This window comes from Phalaenopsis equestris, unplaced genomic scaffold, assembly GCF_001263595.1.
Source record: "Phalaenopsis equestris unplaced genomic scaffold, ASM126359v1 Scaffold000036, whole genome shotgun sequence".
Taxonomy (NCBI): Eukaryota; Viridiplantae; Streptophyta; class Magnoliopsida; order Asparagales; family Orchidaceae; genus Phalaenopsis; species Phalaenopsis equestris.
The window spans coordinates 4,187,495-4,212,438 of NW_018164478.1; the positions used below are offsets into that span (position 1 = coordinate 4,187,495).

Sequence of the window (24,944 nt, forward strand, 5' to 3'; positions counted from 1 at the left end):
CGGGGGTTAGCTAAAAGCGAACTGCGGCGGAGGGCGGCATGCGACTTTACTTGTTTTAATTTTTTTGTTAAAGCAACTTAACATTTCAAACAGACAAACCGAACAGATAGTTCTTGGACACAACTATATGAACATGAAACCCTTTTTTTTACAGCAAAGATGCATGAAAAGATTAGTTTAGAAATTAAAAATAATAAAGCCTTGCCATTCTAAAAGTGAATGAGCAGCCAAGAAATCAATCAAATCATTCAGTATGATAGCTTAATTACAAAATGACAAGGTCAGTAGGCACAGCTAAAATAGGCAGGATAGAGTTAACACCACAATAAACATGTAATATGGCAAAAGCAAACGATCTAAAAGTATATGCTTAAAAAGTCTATTACTATAGTTTTTCTTACAAAATCGTCGCTTTTCACTTCAAGTAAGCTTGAATAATACAAATTCTTAACTAACTAGCTGATTCACACAAAAATGCTCTTACTGTACCTATGTGATTGATGATACTTCTCTAACAAAGCAACCAAACGAGAATCCCGAGCTCTATCTTCCAACACCTAAATTAAGAAATGAAAGTTACACTTATTGGCACAATCTTCAATAAAAGATATAAAGATAGAACAAGAACCTCTACTATTTGCATCACATCATGATTGGCTGCCAAATCTTCTGATCCAACAACTACCTGATGAAGAAAACGAGAATGAAAACCTACACTCAATGATCAATCGATGAAAAAAATGAACAAAAGATGTACCTTGACAGGATTTGGATCCATAAATTCTTGTGATAACTGGTGGACAGCGAGAGGCCATGTTGCACTAAACATGACCATCTGGCGTACTGCATTAGACGATGATATAAGTATATGTGGTACCATAACAGTTGAACTGTTCTAGAGATTTGCAAATTAATGAGTTACATAGCCAAAACACCGTGTAACTTTGAATAGTATTTAAACAACAATCATAGGGGAGAAAAGATTGAAAATTGTTGCCTTAATAAAATGTTAGATTAGTAAGAAATACTTTTATTAATTGATTATATCCTCAAGATTGAGAATAGTCCCTCCTCCTTTCTACTACTACTTTCTTCTTGTTTGCCCATATATAAGCACCAATATTGAATTAATAATATAATAACAAATAGTTACTCTCAACATAATATCAAAGCACTGGGTTTGTTAACCTAGATAACATTTACCAGCCCGTCACCCAAGCTGGCAAAATCCGACCTCACAACCACCACCAAGATGTTGTCCCAATCTCTCCCTAGCTCAATCTGGTCACCATAGCCCTACTATTACTTTTAGATAGGACCTTGCCTCTTTCAGAAGAACTCATTACCACCTCATTTAAAGCATGATATCGTTAAATGCAGAAAGGATACATCAGCAAGATAGTAAGAGACATATTAAACTATTTATCATTATTTTGCAGACACATTTTCATATATATTGTTAAAACATTTCTTTTCCTTTGCCAACTTGGAGGATTCTGAAATTAATGAGATCACAGAGTATCATAAATATTAATGTCAACAAATTCATCAAGACATTTGGAGAAAATATGATTTAGATCTTATTAAGGATATGGTAGAAAAGTACTGCTTGGAAATTCTAGATAATAAAACTAATGGAAACATTCCACTGTACTTAAAATTTATGAATTAATCAAATGATTGTGCCATATCACATATAACCAACCAATAAACCAAAACTGCTAGTTGAAAGTTACACAAAGTTGAGAATGAAACAAAATTTATTGGCGGGAGAACTTGCCAAACTTTTTCACATCTTTGTTCAACTACTCTAACTCTAATCCCTAACGTTCCGCCAACTCCAGCATGATAAAAATTTGAACTTGCCCGTGATTATGAGCTTTTGATCATTTTTTGGCTAAAGATGAGCTTGTACCAAGGTCCAATATTATGCTAAGAAGTCTTTAGTCATGATTCTTACCACGCAACATCTACAGATGAAGAAATAGGTGGTGGTGGCTCAACTTATAGCAATAATGCCCACTCTATAACAGCTTGAGTGTGCTTTTATCATTTTTTTTGCCACTACGTGACTACAGGATATTCTATGACACTATTTCAAACATTATATGACATCCATTGTTCCACAAGCTCAAATACTCTGCCTCCATATATTATTCTTTAAGTTCAAACGGCAAATAAATGATTATAAAGATGTTAATGAACAAATTTTACTACCATTTACACTATGCCCGCTAGACTTCCAAGCAAAAGGTTATGCGTAACTCTGCAAGAGATAAATTTTGTGGAGCACAAGAGAATCAATGTAGCACTAAAAGTAAGGTTTAAGATTTATTTCAATTATTTCATTTAAATTGGGACTTATATATGTATTTTAATTTAGATAATGATAGATTATATTTTTGTATAATATATAGTTTGGAATTTGAGTAAGAATTAGATTTCATTACAATATTTTCGTTGCAACACTACTTCAATAAATAAGGGTTATTTGCTTGTACTTTGGAACACCTACAAAATCAATTGAATCAAAGATATATAACATAATCTCCTGTCAGGTAGAAATTCAGATATTTTCTATCTTCTCTTTAGCCTCTCTCACCTAATGTAGGATTTTTCATTCTTGGGTCCCTCATTTACATCAATGAAGCTCGCCAATCATAGTGACTTGAAGGGGAACAAACTAGTGTGCATGAAATTTAATATAAAATACATAAAAAAACACAGCAAATTAATCAATTAATAAAAAATCCTGCAACAAAACAATCACGCTATAATGCCCCTATAAAAGAAATATTTGATACCACCGATCAAATAAACAAAAAAATAAGTCATCAACTCAGGAATTGCCAACAACGCTTGACTAGTAGGATAAGGCTCAAGCAGTCATGTCAAGTTCAACTAGCCCAACTAAATTAACAGAACTTGCTTCACCAATTTTTAAAGAATTGCATGGCTTGACAAACACCTTAAATGAAAAGTTAGCAGAGTTGTCTCAAACCTGAGGATGTTTGATTCAATATGGAACGAACTTCTGGTTCGAATCCCATGTCAAGCATTCGATCAGCTTCATCAAGAACCTGTAGGTGATAAGAACATGACTGATGAAAAATGTAGCTGGTGGACTCTAAGCAAAAACTAGATTAAAAAAAAATCTAGGAGATCCATCAGCTAAAGAAACATGTAGCAATGGACAAAAGACCTAAAGCAAGGGGAGTCAAGATCTTGACAAACATGTCCTACACAATATAGAAAACTAAATTATTTAACAAAATAAAACTCCTTCACCTGAATATGTTAAATTCATCCCGAAATAGAGTACTAGCTTAACATCAAATAATGTTTAAATACAGAAATAACCCTTTATTGTTGACATATGCAAGTCACCTTGGCCTAGTGGTTGAAAGCTTTCTCTTTCAACCATAAGTCTTGTATTCAAGGCTTTGCATATGTGATGTGGGTGTATGTTAAAAAGGGAAAAAAAACCTTTATTGTTAATACTGACTGCCTATTCTGCAATTAATGCGTCATAAAAGGGTATTTGGAATAAAAGAACAGCCCCTCAACAAAGAAATTCTAGGAAGTATTGCTATTACAGTCTCAAGTTGTTCAAGAATTTAATTTGACCACCATTTTTACTCAATGAAGAATGGCGAGGCCAGGCGGCCAAATTATGCTTCAAAAAATAAATGACCTGTTAGAAGTTGTCAACTGTTCAAATTGGCAATTCACAAATCAAACTAAAAATTTATGCCAAGAAAAGAATAAAGGCAGGCTCTTCAGTCAAACTATGTATGGCAAATACAAAATTTTACTTCAAATAAAAAAAAAAGGTTCAAATGGAGAAGAGGAAGAGTAAAAATTGAGTATATGATATTAAAATTTAATCCATATAAAATTGATAAATATTGCTAAAAAGACAGTGATGACTGAAACCTTAATAGCAAATCCAAGTAAGAATAAAAAAAAATTGAGTTTTTGTTACATTCACAAAGATCTTAAAAACTTAGAAATGCTAAAAGGAAATAAAAATTTAAATTCTGTTGATATTAGCGTATTGTCTAGAAACAGCATGGTATGATTTAACCTGATTGTAGTGATAATAGTCAAGGATTTTTTAAAACTTCAACACAAATGACGTGCCACAATTTATTTGATTCAGAAAAAAAAAAGTAACAAAAGAATTTTTTTCTTGTTGGGATTAACTAAGGGCTTGTTTGGAACTTTTTTTTTTTTTCGCTTTTATATTCAAAAACATGTTTGTTTGGTGAATTTTTTTTTTTTTATATATAAACAAATTAACTTTTTCTTAAAAACACTTAAAACTACATTTATATATTTGAACTATCAAAGCCATGATTGGATCTGTTTTATTTTTTACACTTTTTTGTAATTTTTTAAACGTACTTGATTTTCTCGGTTTTTGTTTTTCACATAAACAAAAATATGGTTGGATCAAATCACTTTCTGGTTGCAAGAATTGAAACACACACACGCACAAAAGTATATATACATATTTAAATATTTATACAGCCAAACATAGCTTACTTAATATTTTAATTATACAATTTAAACTATATACGTTAAATAAAATCCTGATTAATCAGAAGTAATAGTCGATTACTATGAGTAACTGAACGATTAATTAAATAGCCCATGACAAATTACCATCACTTAACAAATTCAATTATTTTAATAAAAATCTTAATTAATGCCTAATTAGCCAAAGTAAATAGTTAAACATTTATTGAACAAGCCAATCATGTATTTATTGATTATTACATGGACTTAATTATCTTAATTATTACTAATCACTTGTTAATGAACTTAATTGAAATCTTAATTAAATTTAATTAATTAAATAACTCGTTATCTAGCAATTATTATAATTAATCAAATAACATATTTATGACTGATTGATATTATTAAATAATAGAATAATATTAATCTTGATCAAACGCTTACTAAGCACTAAGCTTAAATATTAAATTTTCATGAAAATAATTAATCAATTAATTCATTAACCTCAATTAGTTCATTAACCTAGAGTAATGACTTGTAATTTAAAACAATAGGCAAATTAATGATCATTAAAAAAAATTAAATTAATTTATAATTAGCATTAATATATAAATTATGAAAAACTATTATTTATTAACTATTTTAAACAACTAATATGATTAAAAATAAAAAAAATAACCTAGGATTATGCACTACTCAATCCCAAGTACCTAAATTAATATCTCAATAGTCTAACCAGTAATATAAAAAATCATTGGCACATGTTTCCAAAACATGTTCAAACAATCTTATAGGTGTATTCGCAATTTCAGCATATAAACCACTTGGCTTACAAAACAATAAATGTATACAAGCTACTAATGAAAATAAAAAATATAAAAGAAACACAATCAAAACATAATGCTAATGTATGTTTGATGGCATGTGTGGTTATGCTTTATTTTTATTTTGTTTTGTTTCTCTTTTTAACTTAAAAGATTATGATTATTGGATGCGCACTTTTATTCATCATAAATGTTCTGGAAAAAAGTAAAAACAATTATTTGTTATGTTTACGGACTAATAAAATCATACAACCACTGGCACTATGACTAATATTCTTAATTAAAACCTTTATCAACTATCAATCAGCTAAGTATATGAACCAGGTACTTTAACTCATGAATCAACTAGCTGTGTTAATTACCATGCTTAAATATTAAAAGAAATTAAAGAAAATTAATTAAAACTTCTTGATTTATAAATATCACAAAAAATAATTGCATATAAATTATCCTGGCTAATTAATTATCAAACAAAAAATTGCAGAAAACTAAAATCCTAGATAATCCGTAACTATCCTAAATTATATTTATTATTTATGAAAAAATTAACAGCATTTCAATAGCCAATTATCAAAATTAATCATTAGTGGAAGATCAATGGAGAGGTTGTTCAGCTAAGATATATCTCAACTCACTATCAGATTGCTAAAATTCTTACCAACGCTCTTTCTTGCCACCACATCAACGATCTCAGTAAAAAATTTGTACGGGGTAATCTTGTTACTTAGAGAAGTAAAAAAACTTGTTACTTAGAGAAGTAAAAAAAATAAGTTACGGTGGCAAGAAGCAATACAGAATCTGAGTATCGTGCCCTAGCCCAAGAAATTTGTGAAGGCACGTTGCTAAAGAAACTACTGGTGGAAATTCAAATGGAGAACCAAGGCAGTATTAAGATGTTAAGTGATACTTAATAAGTCATCCGAATTTCAAAGAAGCTGGTACAATATGATCGCACCAAACATATAGATTGACAAGCACTGCATTTCTGAGAAGGCCAATGAAGGTGTTGTTCAACTAAGATATATCTCAACTCACTATCAGATTGCTAACATTCTTATCAAGGCTCTTTCTCGACACCAATTCAATGATCCCAACAGCAAGTTTGGGATTTATGATATATACAACCCAACTTGAGGAGGAGTGTTGATAAGCATATCTAATTTAGTAAACCACGGGTCTGTTATTACATTTGAGAGGGAGAAATTATTCTCCCATAATTATCCATTATTGTGTTTTTCTTTTTTTCATTTTATCATGATGATATATATATATATTTGTTAATAGCTTAATGAGAAACTCCTACAAGTTCAAAGCACCAAAGTGCTATGAAGGTAAATATGAAAGTTTAGATTTGAAATATGTAAATATATAAGAATTATGCTTTCCGTGTGTAAATTTTCCTATGATTTAAAGTCAACATATATATTAATTTAACTTGATCCCTCCATATTTCATAATTTAAAAGAACTAATTTATTAGTATTTATTTCAAGGGGCATTTACATACATACCACTCAATTCTTATGTATTTATATATCCAACATCTAAACTTTAATTTTACATTTATATCACTCTAATTTTCATATCACATCAAAAATATCATCATTTTAACTTTATACACCTTTTCATGCATAGGTAAGGTAGCATGTATGTAGAAAAAAGAAGTATAGGTACATAGGAATTGAGAGGTATGCATGTAAATAGAGGTGTAAATGAGCCAAGTTTAAGAGAACCCAAGAATTTTTCGTATTCGGCTCAATAAAATTTATTTTTGTTCGCATTCGGCTCGTTTATCATTCGAGCTTAAAAAATTATTCGTGTTCGACTCGTTTACTTAACAAACGATTCGAACACGAGCTGCTTAACTGGCAGCCCTACCGTAAGATGTGATTGGGCTTAAGTTTTTTTTTTTTTCTTTTGGACATTTAAATACATACCAGCCAGTTCTTACCTATTTAAATTTCAAACACCTAATTTTTACTTTTTGCATTTCTCACCCAAATCTCTTATAAGCATTTTTTTTTACATCATCAACAACAACAACAAGCCTTTATCCCACTAAGTGGGGTCGGCTACATGAATCATTTTTCTCCATTGTGTCCTATTGAATGTCATATTTTCATTTAATTCTAATAAATTAAGATCATTTTTTATACAATGTGCCCAAGTCTTTCTAGTTCTACCTCTGCATTTCTTAATATAAGTCGATTCCAAAACATCTACTTTCCTAACCGGATCATCAGATGGTCGACGTTCAATGTGACCAAACCATCTAAGACAACTATCTCTAATTTTGTCCACCACAGGAGCTACACCAACCTATCATGAATGTATTTATTTCACATTTTACCTAAAGCCGTTCATCCACCTAAGCATTCTCATCTCGGCAACACTAAATTTTATGCTTCTCTTTTAAAGGACAACATTATGCGCCATAAAGCATTACAGGTCTCACCGCCATCTACAAATTTTCCCTTTCAGTATAAGTGCTACTTTTCTATCACACAATAGGCCCGAAGCATTCCTCCCTTTTTTTAATATAGTATAAAAATTTAATATAAAAAAAATATAAATAAATATTATTATTTAATTATTTCAAGTCAAAACGAGTCGAACGCGAAAAAATAAATCTTTGCTTGTGTTCAACTCATTTAAAAATCGAGCTAAAAAAAAATGTTTGACTTCGACTTGCTTGATTAACAATCGAATCAAGCACGTACTACTTAACAAGCCGAACAAGAGTTGTTCGCGAACGACATGCTTTTTTGATAGCCCTACATGTAAATCTTATTCATATTGTTTAATTTCAAGAAAGTTTAAGTTCAACTTATATATTATCTTATTTAATTCATAATGTTAAAATTTAAAATAATTCAGAATAAAATGTAATATAAAATAATTTCATTGATATGAGAGGGTGTATAAATAACCCTAACATGAATACAAGAATAGAAAAGATAATAAAAAGAAATAACATGATTCACCTAATATCTCAAATAATTAAATCATATTAATTATTTGGAGATAAAAGGAATAAAATAAAATTGAAAAGCCTAAAATAGGAAGAAAATAACTCTTAATCTAAGGAAATAAATATAAAATAAGAAAGGAAAGAACTCTTTAATCCAAGAAAATAATTTATTCCTCATAATTTACGCCGGAATAAATTATTTCCTAGTATAGCTCATCACACTCCTCAAATTGAATCATGTTCAACTTGGATTTGAAAACTCCAAACAATGGGCGAGAAAAATCTCGAGATGTAGAACTTTAAGTATTTATCCCACATTGTTGTTCTCTTCGACTGTAGTTCCTACAGTGTTTGTAGGTAGGCGGAAGGCTCCAACAAGTAATGCTATAGAGGAGTTTGCAGGGAACTGGACAACAACAATTTTAGTTCATGCAGGTAGACGGAAAGCACTACAGGTAATGTTACAGAGGAGTTTGGAGGGGACTAGAAAATTGCGTTTGTTTTTTTACTGTAGTTTATGCAGTTGTCGATAGACGGAATGCTCCTACAGACAATGTTACAGGAGAGTTTGCAGGGAAGTAGACAACCAACAGAAAAAGTTGCAGGGTATGGCCTGCAGAAAAAAAAAACAACTCAAGAGGTAGGCCTCGTTGCAGGAAAAGACTCCACAGAAGGAAGTGTTGAAGGAAGAATTCATGTGGAGGGTCTGCTGCAGTGAAAGTTCTGAGGGGCAGATACAGGAAAAGTTTCAGAGGATGGTCTGATACAGAAAAAGGCTATGGAGGAGAGTCTGCTACAGGAAAAGCTCAGGGGGAGGGGCTGCTACAGAAAAAACTCAGAAAGAGGGTTTGCGGTAGGAAAGGCTCCGGAGGAAGGGTCTGCTGCAGGAAAGGCTCTAGAGGAAGGGCCAGCTGCAGGAAAGGCTCCGGAGGAGGTTGATGCATTAATGTTTGCAGGTTTGTCAAATGCATTGAAGCACATCAAAATGCATCAAATAAAGAAACAGCTAAGGCATATGGTTGTCACATATCCAACTTCATGCAATTTCTTGCGTCTTTCTTAAGATTCGACAAGAAGGTGCCGCAAAATCAAGAAAAGAACTTTCTACTGTAAAGAAGAAAGCATGGGGCACCAAAAAAAAATATCTTGGACTGGACGATGGTGACTTGAATGGCTTCTGCCACATAAGCAGGTAAAGAAACACCAGCACTAAATGAACAGTTGCATGGACTATATAGAAAGTTAGTCTAAGGTCATCACTGAACACTCCTCCTGCCTGGTCATATCTCCACCCAATGCCCTCATTATCATAATGGAAGCTAGAGCGGAGGCAACAAGCAAGCAACTTAGGGAATCAGGGAAGCCAGGCTACATGGAAATCAGGAAGCCAAACAGCTACAGGGAACAGTTACCAAAAACAAAAAGAATGACCTACAGGGAACGCGTCGGAGAACATGCGCAATAGAAAACAGTGGGAAGGAAAAAAGGGGTCCTCATTTCTTATTTTCGGTGGTTGAAATGTGGAGGGAAGACAACTAGGAAAATAGCTCCCCCTTTCCGAAATTTCTCTAACGGGAGGATAGTCGCCCAACTCACCTTCTCCGAGTTTAGAAAGTATCGGCAGCTAAAAAACGTATGCAAGAGAAAGAGCCGACAACGGATAACAGATTTGTCCACAAAATTAAGATGCTTGGAATAATCTCTTTCAAAACCAAATCTGGGATTTTTACTAGAAATAGAAAATCAGATTTTTCCTCTCCAGAAGTTGATGGCAGGCACAAATCACAGCTTGCGATTGAGGGGAGCGGCCACAACTTGGGATCGCAAAGGTCATGCGCAGGTCAACAGAAGTTCCACAAAGGTAGCCTAGAAAATCGTTTTGGAATAGCTGGCTCCCTCGACTTGGGATCGCAGAGGGCAATCAAAGCTTGGGATAGTACAGGACGGATGCAGGTCACCGAGAGATGGATAGGGCGCAGAGATCTCAACTTGAGAGAGAAAAACGCTCTCAAATTGTTTATTCAGACAAAGGACAGTCGTGGGTTGGGATCATAAAGAAAATATATGGGTTGCGATCGCAGAGGGCGGTCGCAACTCTGCTTCCCAACAAGGTTGCAACTTCAGATCGTAGCAAGGTAGGACCTACAGATCCCTGTTAAGGCAGTGAAGGCCGCCATGGAGAGAAAGGATCCCTCCCTTCCTGCAAGGACGATGGCACGAAAGAAGTCTGGCGGCTCTCAAAGGATGACCTGTGGCTAGGATACGAAATTTGGTTCTGATATCATTTTGAAATTCAGAATAATGTGAAATAAATTGGAATACAAAATAATTTCATTGAAATGACAGGGGGTATAAATAACCTTACATGAATCCTAGAATAAGAAAGTTAACAGAAAGAAATAACATGAAAATGAAAATTATATTACCTAATATCTCCAATTATTAAATCATATTAATTATTTAAAGATAAAGGAAATAACATAAAATATGAAAGCCTAAAATAGAAAAAAAAAGTATTAATCTAAGGAACTATTAATCTAAGAAAATAAATATAAAATAGAAAAGAAAATAGCTTTTTAGTATTAATCTAAGGAAATAAATATAAAATAGAAAAGAAAATAGCTTTTTAATCCAAGAAAATAATTTATTCCTCATAATTTCTCGCAAGAATAAATTATTTCATAATATAACTCTTAACAGATATAAAGTCGTTAAAAACTAATTCTAAATCTCCTCAATTACTTTTAAGTTTGTATAATCAAATGTTAATAACTCTAAATGATCAAGTCAAGTCCGATCAAAAACACACTCGACTTGACTCGACTCAATTACAACCATAATCTTAGTAATTAGGGTTGCAAATGAACCAAACGTTCGACAAGATATTTATGGCTTAGCAGGATTAAAGCTCAATCATGATATTTGGTTAACTAATTGAACAAGCTTGAACACTTATGAGTGCTCAATTGCTAAAAGAACAAGTTTGAATAGCTAGTTGTTTGGTTCATTTATGTTCTTGAAACACATCATTTAAAGCTCATGAACAAGCTCTATTATGGCTTGTTTACAAGTCACTCAAGAATAATATTGTTTGAATATTTATTTTTAGGCTCAAAAAACATTCTTTGATTTCGATCATTTATTTTTCCCAACAAATTGCTCATAAAGAGTTTGCTTAAAGCTCAATTATAGCTCGTTTATTTTGCTAAACATGGTGTTTTGAACTAAGCACAATAATCCCAATATGTAATGAGCTTAAAGCTAGAACATGGTATTTATAAACGAGTTTGAGTTCGAACATAATTTCAAAAACACAAATCGAGCTCGACATAAGCTCAAACAGCTCTCAAGAAATGAGCTTCAGCTCGAAAAAGCACCTAATTGGCCCGGCTTAGTTCGTTGCAGCCCTATTGATAATTGACATGCAAGTCGATACAATAGAGGGTTTGACACTAAAGGATCAACTTTTTCATTATATAGCATCCAGTTTCAGGAATGTATACCCTTCTCTATTGACTCTGGACGAGATCTTCAGAGTAGATCAAAAGCTAAAACACCCCATCAAAATATGTGTTTTTGTATATCATCTCTAAAGACTTCCGTTATTGCACAAGCTTGCTTCCTCAAGCGAATTTCATTCCACTAAAATTCCACTCCTCTTTGCAAACAAACCATCCAATGTCAACGCTTTTCCAACAAAAACACATGCCAACACCATTTCAAAGTTTGCAACATTCCTCTCCGTTCATGTTGTGTTCAATCTGCGGTTTGAAGTGCGCCTGCAAATTTTGACCCTGATGGCACATTTACAAACACCTCAACACCTACAAAGCCATGGTACAATGCCATGAAAACATCGAACATAAATCAAGGCTGGGAACCTACACAACAATATGACTGATTACACAAAATGAACTTAGAAAATTAAATTTCCAAATAGGATATGTCTAGCGCTTAAAAAGCACAAAAAATATGTGCAAAGGCCTATTTATTTCTTCAATGTGTAAAGCATGCAGTGAAGGAACGCTTTTAATCACTAAAGCACGCCAGTAGCTTGTATATCATGTATACATATATTATGCCTACACAACAGTCAATTAATCAAACTTAAATGACATCAAAAAATATTTTTTTGCCAATATAACAATGCATTCAACAAATGCAATTTCCGAATTTTAAAACTAAATTAAAAGAATTTATAATATAAAGAACAAAGTAATGAAGAATACTTGAAAGACAATAATACTCATGAGATTGAGAGGACAGCTAGAGATAGAAAGGTAGAGACAACATTAAACAAAAATTTAAAGATCAGACGCCGCGATGCGTGTAGAGGATACTGTTATAAAGGCGCCTAAGGGCAATTTAATATTTATTTGCCTAAGGACAATTTAGTCAGTCGTTAATTATTATTGTTTAGTATAAATAGGGCTAATACGTTTATAGTTACAGTTATGTAGAACATTGTTGTCTTGAGTTTTAGGTTTAGGGTTTGGGAGAGACTGCTGCCTCTCGAATTATAGGTGATTATCTTTGTATTCATGTTGAATGTTTGATGTTATGGCCAAAAAACATGTGTTTGCCCTAATTTCTACGTAAAATCTACAAAAAATCCTATCAAATAGTATCAGAGCAATTAATTTATGGGAGATAACCGACAGAATGTCGGTGAATAGGGCTTGAACTCATTCTGCACTAATCAAAGCCAACGGGAAGCATACAAGCGCGAGCAATGATTGAATCACGTGGGACCGCGAAAAGAGCTTGTTGGGTTTGTAGCCTTTGTTGTCCCAACCAGGTCGCAACGTCCAACGTCAATATAGTCGTGCAAAGAAGTCGAGGGAAGCAGCTTCAGAATTGTGGCGTACAAGGAAGAAGGATTGTGATACAGTCTAACAAGAATCCTCGCACGTTAGTTGTGATTCAAATTATCTGGGAAGCAATGTTAGAATCACGGCATACATGGAACATGGGGCTTCACCGACTCGTGATAAAGTCGCGACTGATGAGGATGATGGATCACAACATACAGAGCAGCATCAATCAACCGATCTGGGCGCAAACGATCAGATCGTGACTTACAGTGACTTGATATCACGATACAATTGCGATTGGAGCTACCTAAGAAGCAATGACAGGATTGAAATGAGCTAGGATCACTGATTAGTGGTACAATCACAATAAGAGCTAGCTGGGAAACAAAAACAGAATTTCAGGCTATAAAAGTTTTGCTTTTGTAATTGAACGTTTTCCTGTAAGTAATGGATGCTGATAAAATATGTCTTTGAAAGGAAACTAAAGGGAGAGTTGAACCAAATCAAATCTAAAAAAGACAAATGTTTCTCGTCCATGGAGGAACGGATGGAGAGAAAATTCATAACCCTGGAAGAAATGATGAAAAAGATCATGGAGTTTCACAAAAAATCATCTATGCCTGCAACAGGATCGAGAAACAACGTCAGGAACGGATGCGAACAACAGTAACAAGAAGGATTCACACGACAACAAGGCAACATTACTGCTTCAGGTGAATCAGAACTACAGTATCGAGCAAAGATATCAGGAGAAGACTAGAGCAGCAACACTTGGAAGAAATAGTGAAACATTTGAATGGCTTAAAGAACGGAAGCAAGCAGAGTCGAAGTTGACAGAGATAGAAGAAACACATGATACGGTGGTGATCGATGAGGTACGAGATGAGTTGTTCGGGGCAAGATATTCTCTAAGATTGATTAGAAATCAAGACACTATCAGATTTTGATGCGGTTGAAAGATGTACACATGACGACGTTTCGAATTCATGGGGTTCACTACGAATTTCTGATTAAATGAAAATGATTGTCAGATGACGGACCATGAGAACTATACGACTTATACCAGTAGCAGTGTTTCCCACCATGAGGACAGTATGCCATTTTGGGAGAAGAGTAATATCATGACCGCGCCTATGGGCAATTTAGTCATTTATTATTTATTATTGTTTAGTATAAAAAGGACTAATATTTTTAGAGTCAGGGTTTTAGAGTCAGGGTAATGCAGAAGATCGTTGTCTTGAGTCTTATGTTCATGAGGACTAATATTTTTAGAGTCAGGGTACTGCAGAAGATCGTTGTCTTGAGTCTTATGTTCATGATTTGGGAGAGATTTCCTACCTGTAGAATTATGAAAATTGAAAGAGATCGTGTGACACTCAAATTGTAGGTGCTTTTCTTTGTATTTGTGTTTGTATTGAATTTTTTATTTGTTTGTCCTAATTTTTATGGAAAATCTACGAAGAATTCCAATCAGATACACAAATAATCATTCTCTTCTCTTGTAAGGAAGATAGCACCAACAAAGAGAAATATTAAGAAACATATAATAAAATCAGCGGACTAAGGAGCCAAGTTAGAGAGAATTGCCAAAAATAAAATAGCTCTAGCAAAAGAGAACTAAGAACCAACTAGTAACAACTCATCCATTACAAGAACAAGCAATGAGAAACATGATGATGTGCCTTAAATATTACGACAAAGGCTTAATCAAACAGCAAAATTTGAATCAGGGTGTTATTCTAAACTAACGTGCACTTCTACCTATCATGCATGCATTGTCGAGAGCTCGCATGTCATGAGCAAGCAATGCACGGGGCTAATGCAACACTTACAGGCCACCTAAACCATGCTTTGAATAACAATAAATATGTTCCTTAATCACAATCAAGAGCCAACTAGCTTTTCTATCTTACGATTGCCAAAATTAGTACAAGTTTTCAGTTATGCAATTATTTTCATTCAAGGCGTGATACATAGCTCATTCATTATCCTAGATTAAGAAACTCAAACAAAAAAAAAAGGTGTAAAGAGCAGGAGATGAGCCCAAAATGAGATATAAAACCAAATGAAATTTGAATTCAGAAAGATTTTTTTGTTCCACCAACAAGAAAGCAATGAGGGAGGAAAATAAAATAATCATGAACTTTGGGTGATCTATACTAGTCCCTGCTATTTTTTTTATAGCGCCGACTATTAGTCAAAAGAAAAATCCCAATTCCTTCATCAATATGAAAAAAATCCCAACCTATTAAGCTCGTATATGCGCAAATAAAGAAAAATCTCACTGACAATTCATATGCACAGCATTCTTATAGTTAGCTCATATTTTCATCTTTTGGCATTTATATATGTATCACCTAATTCTTATGTATTTACATATCTAACACATAAATTTTAATTTTTAAAATTATACCACGCAAATCTTTTAGATCACATCAAAAATAACACTATTTTAACTTTTAAAAAGTGAAATACACCTTTTTTATGCAAAGGTGAGTTGGCATAATCTCAAATGCTTGATCCAAAAGCCTCATAAAAATACTAAATGAATGCTGACAAGAAAAGCAAGCCATAAAAGCATCAATGACATATACAAGGAACAAGAGTTATTACAAAGAGATAAAAATGGATAGAATCTTACCACAAAAGAAACTTCTTTCAGACAGCAAATACCCATTTCAATGAGATCCTTTAAACGGCCAGGGGTCCCAATAACTATATCCTGCAAGGTTATAAAAAACCCAGAAATTGTTTTATGAGAAATAGTCAAATTCTGCTGCTTCCACTAAAAATTCCTAAAATATGAGACTGAGTATATGACTTAGCTTAAAATGGCAAAGAAGAAAAAAGAAAAATGGGTGCATGCATTTATTATTAAACAAATTGAAATGATCCATGAATATAGGAAGGGTAGAAGGAACAATGAGCAACTTACAACTCCAGCTTTGAGGGAAGATATTTGTGGCCCTTTGGAAGTACCTCCATACAGACAAACGGATGTTATACCACAAGGAGATCCGGCGTCTCGTAAAACATCAAAAATCTACCATCAAAAAGCTCAAATTAGAAAAATGCTTCGTTGTTCGAAAGAAGAATATTTCCACAATATTTTGTGATGAAGAAATGATCTTTTTGTTTAACAAAAACATCATAAAGTATTAACTCACTATACGAACATAGAACATTACAACAACAACAAGCCTTTATCCACTAAATGGGGTCCGCAACATGAATATTTTCTACTCCATTGTGTCCTATTGAGTGTCATATTTTAATTTAATTCAAATAAATTAAGATTATTTTTTAAATAATATACCCAAGTCTTTCTAGGATTATTTCCGCGTTCTTAATATAAGTTGAATCTAAAACATCTTCTCTCTTAACTGTATCATCAAATGGTCGATGTTTAATGTGACTAAACCATCTAAGACGACTCTCTCTAATTGTCCAGCAGCGGAGCAACACCAACCCTATCACGGATATATTTGTTTTGTATTTTGTTTGTAAGTGTCAAGACACTCATCCACCTTAGCATTCTCATCTCGGCAACAGATAACTTTGTTTTATGCTTTTTCTTTTAAAGGCCAACATTCTACACCATAGAGTACTGCAGGTCTCACCACCATCTCATAAAATTTTCCTATTAGTCTAAGAAGTACTTTTCTATCACACAATAGACCTGAAGCATTCCTCCCCTTCAATCAACCAACTTGAATTCTACTAATAAAATCCTCATATATATCAGAAGCACTTTGAACAATAAACCTGAGATATCTAAAAGGTTCACACCTTTTAATGATTTGATCTCCCATAATTACAACTCTGCCACTAGAGCTACTATTGCTAAAATTACATTCCATGTATTCAGTTTAGTTCTACTTGAACAAAGGCCTTTAGACTTCAATGTAGACCTCCATTATTCAAGTTTTTTTTCTGAACTCTTTTTCTAGTCTTATCCATAAGAAGTAGATCATCAGCGAAAAGCATACACTACGGCACATCCTCCTGTAAATGTCCGGTGAGAATATCCATAACTAAATCAAAAATATATGGGCTTGAAGCCGATCCCTGATGTAATCCAACTGAAATAGAACATAGAACAATAAGAAGAAAAAGCATTATGAATCCTATAGGCTTTGTTAGACAATTGTGCACAAGCAAACAAAACCATATCAACATTATTAAGCAATGGTCATGCCTAGTTATGCAAGTTAGAATACCCATCAAGTGCATCAAACTGTATATAGTAAATGAAGCAGGGTGCTGTGTTGTCTTTCCTATCCCAACTGAAGATTTCAGAAGTAATACCTAATTAAAAAACAAGAAATACTTGTTGCAGCACATGTCTAAATATTATTTTTACTTGAGTATGAGTCCATTAATATTCATATCAGCTACAAAATTCTAGCATTTTTACAATGTAGTTTATCAAATTTGCAATTTAAAATATAGCTGGATAAGCTAAAATGTTTGACATGGACAAATGAGAGAGATACATGGAATAATACAACAGAAAAATAATCAAAAGATCTAGGTCCCTGAATGCTAAAATAAGGTGTTGTAAGTGTCTATAATGAATAATCAGAATAACTCAATCAAGTAGGCCGGAGAGGATGAAATCATTTGCGTTAAATTCTATGGCATTCATAGATCAATCAAACAGTCTAATACAGCTTTCGAGTGTTAAATTACACTTATTTAAAGCTAATAATTAGTGTACCTGGTATTAAAGAGAAAAAAAATTAAAATTTAGGAAATGTAAATATAACAATAAAAAAGCGGTAATAATTGCAGCAATGCGCATACTTGTTGAGCTAGTTCCCTGGTAGGTGAGAGTACAAGACAACGAGGAACTGCTTTCTTGGATTGTTTTTTATTATCCTTCTTTAAAATATGCATAAGCGCTGGAACGCCAAATGCTAGTGTTTTTCCTGCAGATAAATATCATCAGTAACCATGAAAAAAACTCAATATATAAACATTTTCCAAAGTTCAAAAAAAATCCTTAAAGATGAATCAAACTAAAAGGCATGCGGACAGTACCAGAACCAGTAGCTGCAATCCCGATGAAGTCCCGGCCATCCAAGAGAAATGGCCAAGCGTGTGCTTGAATTGGAGATGGTTTACTAAAAGTTTTGCAGCAGTGAAGTACCTCATCAGGAAGCCCGGAATCATCAAACTCACTCAAAGCCCTGTACTTGGCATCATTCACACCGTTCCCGGACACTGATACGCCATTTACACCTTCGATCTCATCTCTCTCTCCCAAGCTTTCCTGCCCGACTTTGTCCGCGTGGAAATTAGATTCCCTCTCTGTCTCATCTTTTTTCTTTATCTTCTTTTCCCTCTTCTCTCCATTCTTCAAGAGTTTTCCATCACTTACTGAAACCACGCCGGAGCACAGCTCGATCTCGGTGTGCTTTCTCTTCTTTTTGGCCTCCTTCAGCTCGGATTTGTTAAGGGCTTTTATTTTTTCTATTAAGTGGTCTCCATTTTCATCCAGGCGCTTAGTCTGGCCCTCCCTCTCCTCTCTCTTTTTGTCCTTTTTGTTCGTCTTCTTATTCTTCTTCTTCTTCTCAGAGAGATCAATTAAGTTGTTCGCTGCTGCAGTTTCAAGCGCTTCCGGTTCGCCGAGGCGCATGGCTTCCTCCGTTTCCAGCTTCCGCCCCATTGCACAAATCGAACGAGAGTTTAACCGGAGAGGAAGCCAAGAGAGAGGCCACCGGCAGACTAGTATTTAGGGTTTTTGAGCTTGAAGGGCAATATTTTCAAGATGCCTTCCCTAATTTTGTTAAATTACAGTTCTACCCTTGAACGGGCACGTCTGTAATTATGTGTTAGCAGTGATTATTTGTGTTCAAGATGAAAAATAGGAGTGTTTTCTTGTGAATTACTTAAATATTTAATATAACATTTTAATTATTTTAATTACAATCATTCTCTTGAGCTCATTCTTAAAGTTTTTAGTGAAAATTTTAAATGATTAAAATATTATATTTAATATATTGGATGATTAAAGTATTATATTAAATATCCTAAACGGTTCATATGTAAAAATTCATTAAAAATATTGAAATAAATATATTTAATTTTATTATTCTTTGGACAACAATTAAAAATCAGCATTTATAAATATATATATAATAAATAAAATATAGAATCCTAAAATTGAGCTACGATTTTATACGTGTGAAATAGATAAATGGACATATTAATTAACATATATAACCAGATAAAAAAAGGACATGTCATACTATCAAACCTAATTAAAAAGATTAGATTATAATTAAGAAAATGTCGATATATTTATAGGATTTTGAATTGAGCAACATCAAAATATGGTGTTTATGACTAAAAACCCTCAATTTTTAAAGTCAATTATTCTTAAAGTTGTCTTGTGAAGTTTTTAATTATATTTATAAGTAATTGGATTAATTACATTTAGAATTGTTCTATATATCATTAATTTTTCTTGTTGCAACTTTAATCTCGTCTATAAGTTTGTTAAAATTTTAATTAAAATATTCATAATTTTATCGTTAAATTTACGGGCTCAATTTTACATATATGAAAGTTAGGTCAACATCATGTTTAATAGGATGATTTCTTTATGAAACATCAAGCATTATCTTAATTGTCATATGTCCCTCATTTTTCATTTATGTATTAATCATATTCAATAATAACTTGAATAAACACTCTTAATTACCGATTATATGTGTTGAGATTTCTAATTTATAAAATCCAACTTCATGACCCAAAATTCATAAAATTAAATGACCAAAATTTTTGAATTTATGATTTTCACATACCCATAAATAAGATATACGTACATGTATTAACAATAATATAATTCAATTTAAAGAAATAAAATTTCTCTTTCTAATTCTTATTTATTTCTGTACTTTTCGATGAAGATAAAAGATACATACCTTATTAGGAGAGAAAGGACCCTTCTCTTATTTATAAGAGAAAAGATATGTATCTCTCTAATTCTTATTTATTTCTGTACTTTTCGATGAAAATAAAAGATACATATCTTATTAGGAGAGAAAGGACTCTTCTCTTATTTATAAGAGAAAAGATATGTCTCTTGGAAAGAGCACAACATTTCTCTTAATTATCCATTATTAACCACCATCCATCATGATGATTATTGACCAATAGGATTTATGATAATTTAATTAATTAATTAAAGCAAAAGGATACAATGTATTTTGGGAAGAAACATGAGCTTTCATTTAGGATAATTGAATTAGTTAGTTAAAGCGAACGGATGCAATCTCTATTGAAAAGAGACATGACTCTCTTATTTTTAGTTAATTAATTAATTACTATTAAAATAAATGACAGAGCACCACATAAATAAAATAATGAAAAACTAACAATATGATATATTTTTGCTTTAGTTTCACTTGGATTAACATTAAGAAAGACTTACAACTCAATAACTATTACATAATAAGTTATGATATATTCTTAAAATGATTCAGTCCAGAAGGCAGAAGACCAAATAAGACAACTATCTCTCTAAATAAAGAATTCATGTTAATATTAATTAAAGATATGCATACAAATTAAAGCTTTTTCCAAAGAAACATAAAATGCATTGTATGTCACTTGTCTTTAAATCAAAAAGCTCTCTATGTGTATATAGGATTGGCAATATTATAAATGTGCACCAACATTTAATAGTATGATCACTAACTAACTAGTTATATTTTGTATCTCACATAAGATAATTGAAATAATATTTTTTAAATTTAAAAAATGGTTAGTGGATTATTTTCTAAATTAATTTTAATTTGCTTATTAAATTATTAAAGATTATAGAAAATATTTTGTTCCTATTTTTATCATAAATATGTAAATAAAAAAAGCCGCACAATAAGAAAAGCAATTAACCAAATAATATAAATTATAAAGGTAATAAATTAGTGTGATTGTGCAATTTATAAAAGAATAAAGCGCAAACTCGTGTCGGTTGGGTGCATTAAATATTCTCAAAAATTTATAAACAAAAATAAAATCAAATTATATCATTTGTCGGACTATATGAATTAACATTATTGTGTGGTTTACATCGAACTACATCATAGCCTTATACTAAATAATTTATTATGTGCAAATTCTCAACTTATATGAGTGTGGCGGCTGTGAGAGTAGCTCATGGCACATTATCGAATCAAATTAAAATATATAATCTTAATATTAGGGTCTGTTTGGGGCAGCTGCAGCTTATTGAATAATATGTTGATATGTTGATTAAAAATAATATGTTGATAAACTAGGTGAGGTGATTATTATAATTTTTTTTTTTTTGGAAAAGTCAGACCGCTGACTGAAAGCAACCACCGAACCTAGATAGTTGTGGTGTGAAAACGCTGCTTTCAGCGTTTTCAAAACGCACAAGCAGTCAAAACACAGTTTACCCAAACAGTCCAATTGCGTTTTCAAAACTTCACCGCACCAAATAAGCTGCTCCAAACGGACCATTAGTTTTCTATTATTAGTTTTAAAGCTAATGCTGATGTAATTAAATGAGATTTAAAAACAAGTGCACACGCATATTATTTATAAAATATAAAAATCAATGGATTATTGATTAAAACAACCTAATGTGATGCATGCATGTGTACTTCTTATATTTAAAATAGGACATCTCTGGTAATCCTTCTTTAGCATTAACATGACACTATAAACCACATGCATAAAATGATACGATCAAAGTTCTATTCTATCATTTCAGAGCAAGGGCTTCATGCTTTGGTCTTGCTTTAGCTGCTCTAGTTTAAGTTTTTGCAACCCCAACTCAAACCAAGGCCTCATACGCTTAAAATAATTGAATTAAGAGCTTCGCTTGATGGCCAAGGGCTAAGGCTCAATGCTTTTGAAATTCCTAGAGCTAGTCAAGACTCACAAAAGTTAGATTTATACAAACATGTTATTGAGTATGACTTTTTAGCCTGCCTCTATTTAGGCAATACCTCAGATAGACCTTGATAAAATCAATAAATGGTCATTAGCCTAGAGCAAATGCTTCTTGGCTCATGCTATTTGTATGCATAAATACCAGAATAAGATAATTTTTTGAAGAGATTTTATTTTACTGGCTGAATCGAGCCCACCTGCCGAGGTGGCTGAACTGACCCACCTGCCGAAGTGGTTGAATTGAGTCATATTACGAGAATAGCTCAATCAAGTTTGTCGACAGAAGCAAATGAATTGAGCGCATGGGCCAAAGTGGTTGAAATTGATCCATCGGGAATGACGGTTGGAGTAAAGCAACAATTATAGCTATATCTACACTAATAAATACGCCTATCAATCCCTCATCAAGAGCACTGTCGAGCAATTAAGATAAGGGTCTCTCTCTCTCTCTCTTCCCTTCTTCATTCTCTATACCGTCGATTCTCAAGGGATCGCTCCCCTTCAACTCCTCGTGACGGAGAGCATGGGCCTATGTCGAAGAGAAACAAATCATAACAAAGAATGAATTTTATTGGGATAATTTAAGAAATCAAAGAGGTGTACTTTATCAATCTTTATCTCCTTCTCTTTCCATCATCTTCTATACACTCACAAGTTTTTTGTTGGGTTACATGTATTCATGAACAATACGGTATCCCAAGTCACAAAATGATTCAACACTATCTAAATTAGCAAAGATTGATCACCCAATGCACAATCTGGAGCCATTGTAAGAAAACCCTAATAAGTAGATAATTAGTGATTCCTAAAATTAAAGTTTCAAATCACAAGTAATACTCGTCATTCCAAGTCACATTATCTTTTCACCCCTCGCTTAAATTAGCCCATTTTTAGCTGAAAATTGATAACTTGGTTAATCCAAAATGACGGATCCATCATGTTAGCCCATCATCTGAAACTAAAAGGTCTTGTTAAATGCTTGGTCGTTGTGGTATCCATAATCTAAATTGCTTTCTTTAATCACAATATATAGTTAACTATAGACATCTTACTTTTATGCCAATTCTAGATCCAATATATAAATAAACTCTAACTCAACATTTAAAAGAAAAAAACTATCCACAATGGTTGTAGCTCAAAAGATTGTTCACAAAGACCTCTAATGTCCAGGCATGAACAAGAGATATCTAACTAGAATTACAACTCTCAGCTATCGCAAGAGGAAAAAATATTATATTGATTGTTCGTATGTGCAGAGAATTATTGGTATTTGTCGACGCCAGTCCATATACTTGTGAGAAGCGGCGTGCACGAATAATTAAGGTGTTATTCGCACGTAATGACTTATAAACAAAACTGAAGTACAAGATAATTGTTTTTATTAAAATATATTTGTTGCAGAAACATTTTACTTTGATTTTTTGGTCGCTTGTCTTACAAGAATTTACTTAGAAGTGTCATTTAATTTAAATAAAAAACCCTTGAAATGATTTAGGCGTATTTAGATACATACCACAATTCATACGCAATTACATATTTAAACCCATACTTTCATAATTATATGTATAGCGCTCAAATATTTAATATCTCATAAAAATACCCCCTTTATTTATTTTAAAAAAATGGAATATACTTTTCTTGCATAATTTATGACAACAAAGTATTATAGGTGTAAAATATAAATGTTTATATGTAACTGAGGTTTTTTTTTTTTTTTTTTTTTTTCCAACAAAAATTCTCTTGTTGAATTAAGGTCACCGGTCGAAATGGTGAATCAAGCTCGCCTACCGAAATGACTAAAACAAGCCCACTCGTCGAAGCAGCCGATCTGATCATTCTCGCCTTCCTGGAGAGACCAAGCTAGCCTGCCTATTCGGTGGTGACTATTCGAGAAAATCATTATGATCAATAAGAAAACTCTTGAATATATTGTCCGACAATAGGGAAAATATTACGTCCGTCGCGTAGATGCTCTAAAGACAATGCGGATCACACGACACCGTGCGTGACAACGGCGCGGTGTGACTCACACCGTGTCCAAACATACAATATCGAGACAAAATATTCTTTCCGTTGTTTTCCTCTGAACATTAATAAAATTTACTTTTTGTGACAACGGCGCGGTGTGACTCATACCGTGTCCAAACATACAAAATCGAGACAAAATATTCTTTGAGTTGTTTTCCTCTGAACATTAATAAAATTTACTTTTTTGGAGTTTTCTTGATAGGTTGAATGGCAGCCAGCAGCTCATAATCATGCCAAAAATTTCAAATTTGTTGGTCAAGTATTCTAATTTTAATATATCATACATTCATGAGATGTTTACGCGGACATTAATATAATACATAAACCCTCAGCCACCTAACTGACCTACCCAACTGTACTGCACCTCTCACATACCTCCAACAAGTCTGCTATCATCTATGCCTACGCCTCCACAAAGCACTCCATATTTTAGCAAGAATTGGTATAATACGTTAGAGCCTTGCGTTGGCAGCAATTTGCTTTCCATTAATTTAGAACTTTAGTTAAATAATGTATTAGTTGAAAGTTTGAAATGAATGTTGAGTTGACCAACAAAATCTAGTCAAATTTCGATCGAATCAAGAGATTTTGGGAACTCCACATATATATCTAAATCAATTTTACAGTTCATGGTTAATGATAGTTTGTGTTAGAGAAATTTATTTTTATAGCATAAGAGAAGACTTCTATTTGCTCGGATAATGTGTATGTCCTCTTTAAATATTTTAATAGATTTTGTAATAATCAAATCTTATGAAACTTGCTACATATTTCATTAAATCATTAAATAATTCAAGATCTTTTAAGAACAGTTATTAAAGCATGAATTAGATATAATCATATGAAACATTAATTT

At 32.8% G+C, this 24,944-nt stretch overlaps 1 protein-coding gene across 1 annotated transcript in view; it reads right to left on the bottom strand.

The window, feature by feature from the left end:
* LOC110018938 (DEAD-box ATP-dependent RNA helicase 5) overlaps positions 1–18,874 on the bottom strand; it is a 30,975-nt gene extending 12,101 nt beyond the window's left edge. The window contains exons 1-8 of the mRNA XM_020716419.1: positions 18,173–18,874; positions 17,936–18,060; positions 16,065–16,172; positions 15,771–15,851; positions 3,002–3,080; positions 758–843; positions 629–685; positions 490–557 (exon numbers count right to left, since the gene is read on the bottom strand). Of these exons, the coding sequence (XP_020572078.1) occupies positions 490–557; positions 629–685; positions 758–843; positions 3,002–3,080; positions 15,771–15,851; positions 16,065–16,172; positions 17,936–18,060; positions 18,173–18,800 (1,232 nt within the window). The 5' untranslated portion in view covers positions 18,801–18,874. The remainder of the gene's footprint in view (positions 1–489; positions 558–628; positions 686–757; positions 844–3,001; positions 3,081–15,770; positions 15,852–16,064; positions 16,173–17,935; positions 18,061–18,172) is intronic.
* Positions 18,875–24,944: the final 6,070 nt, after the last annotated feature.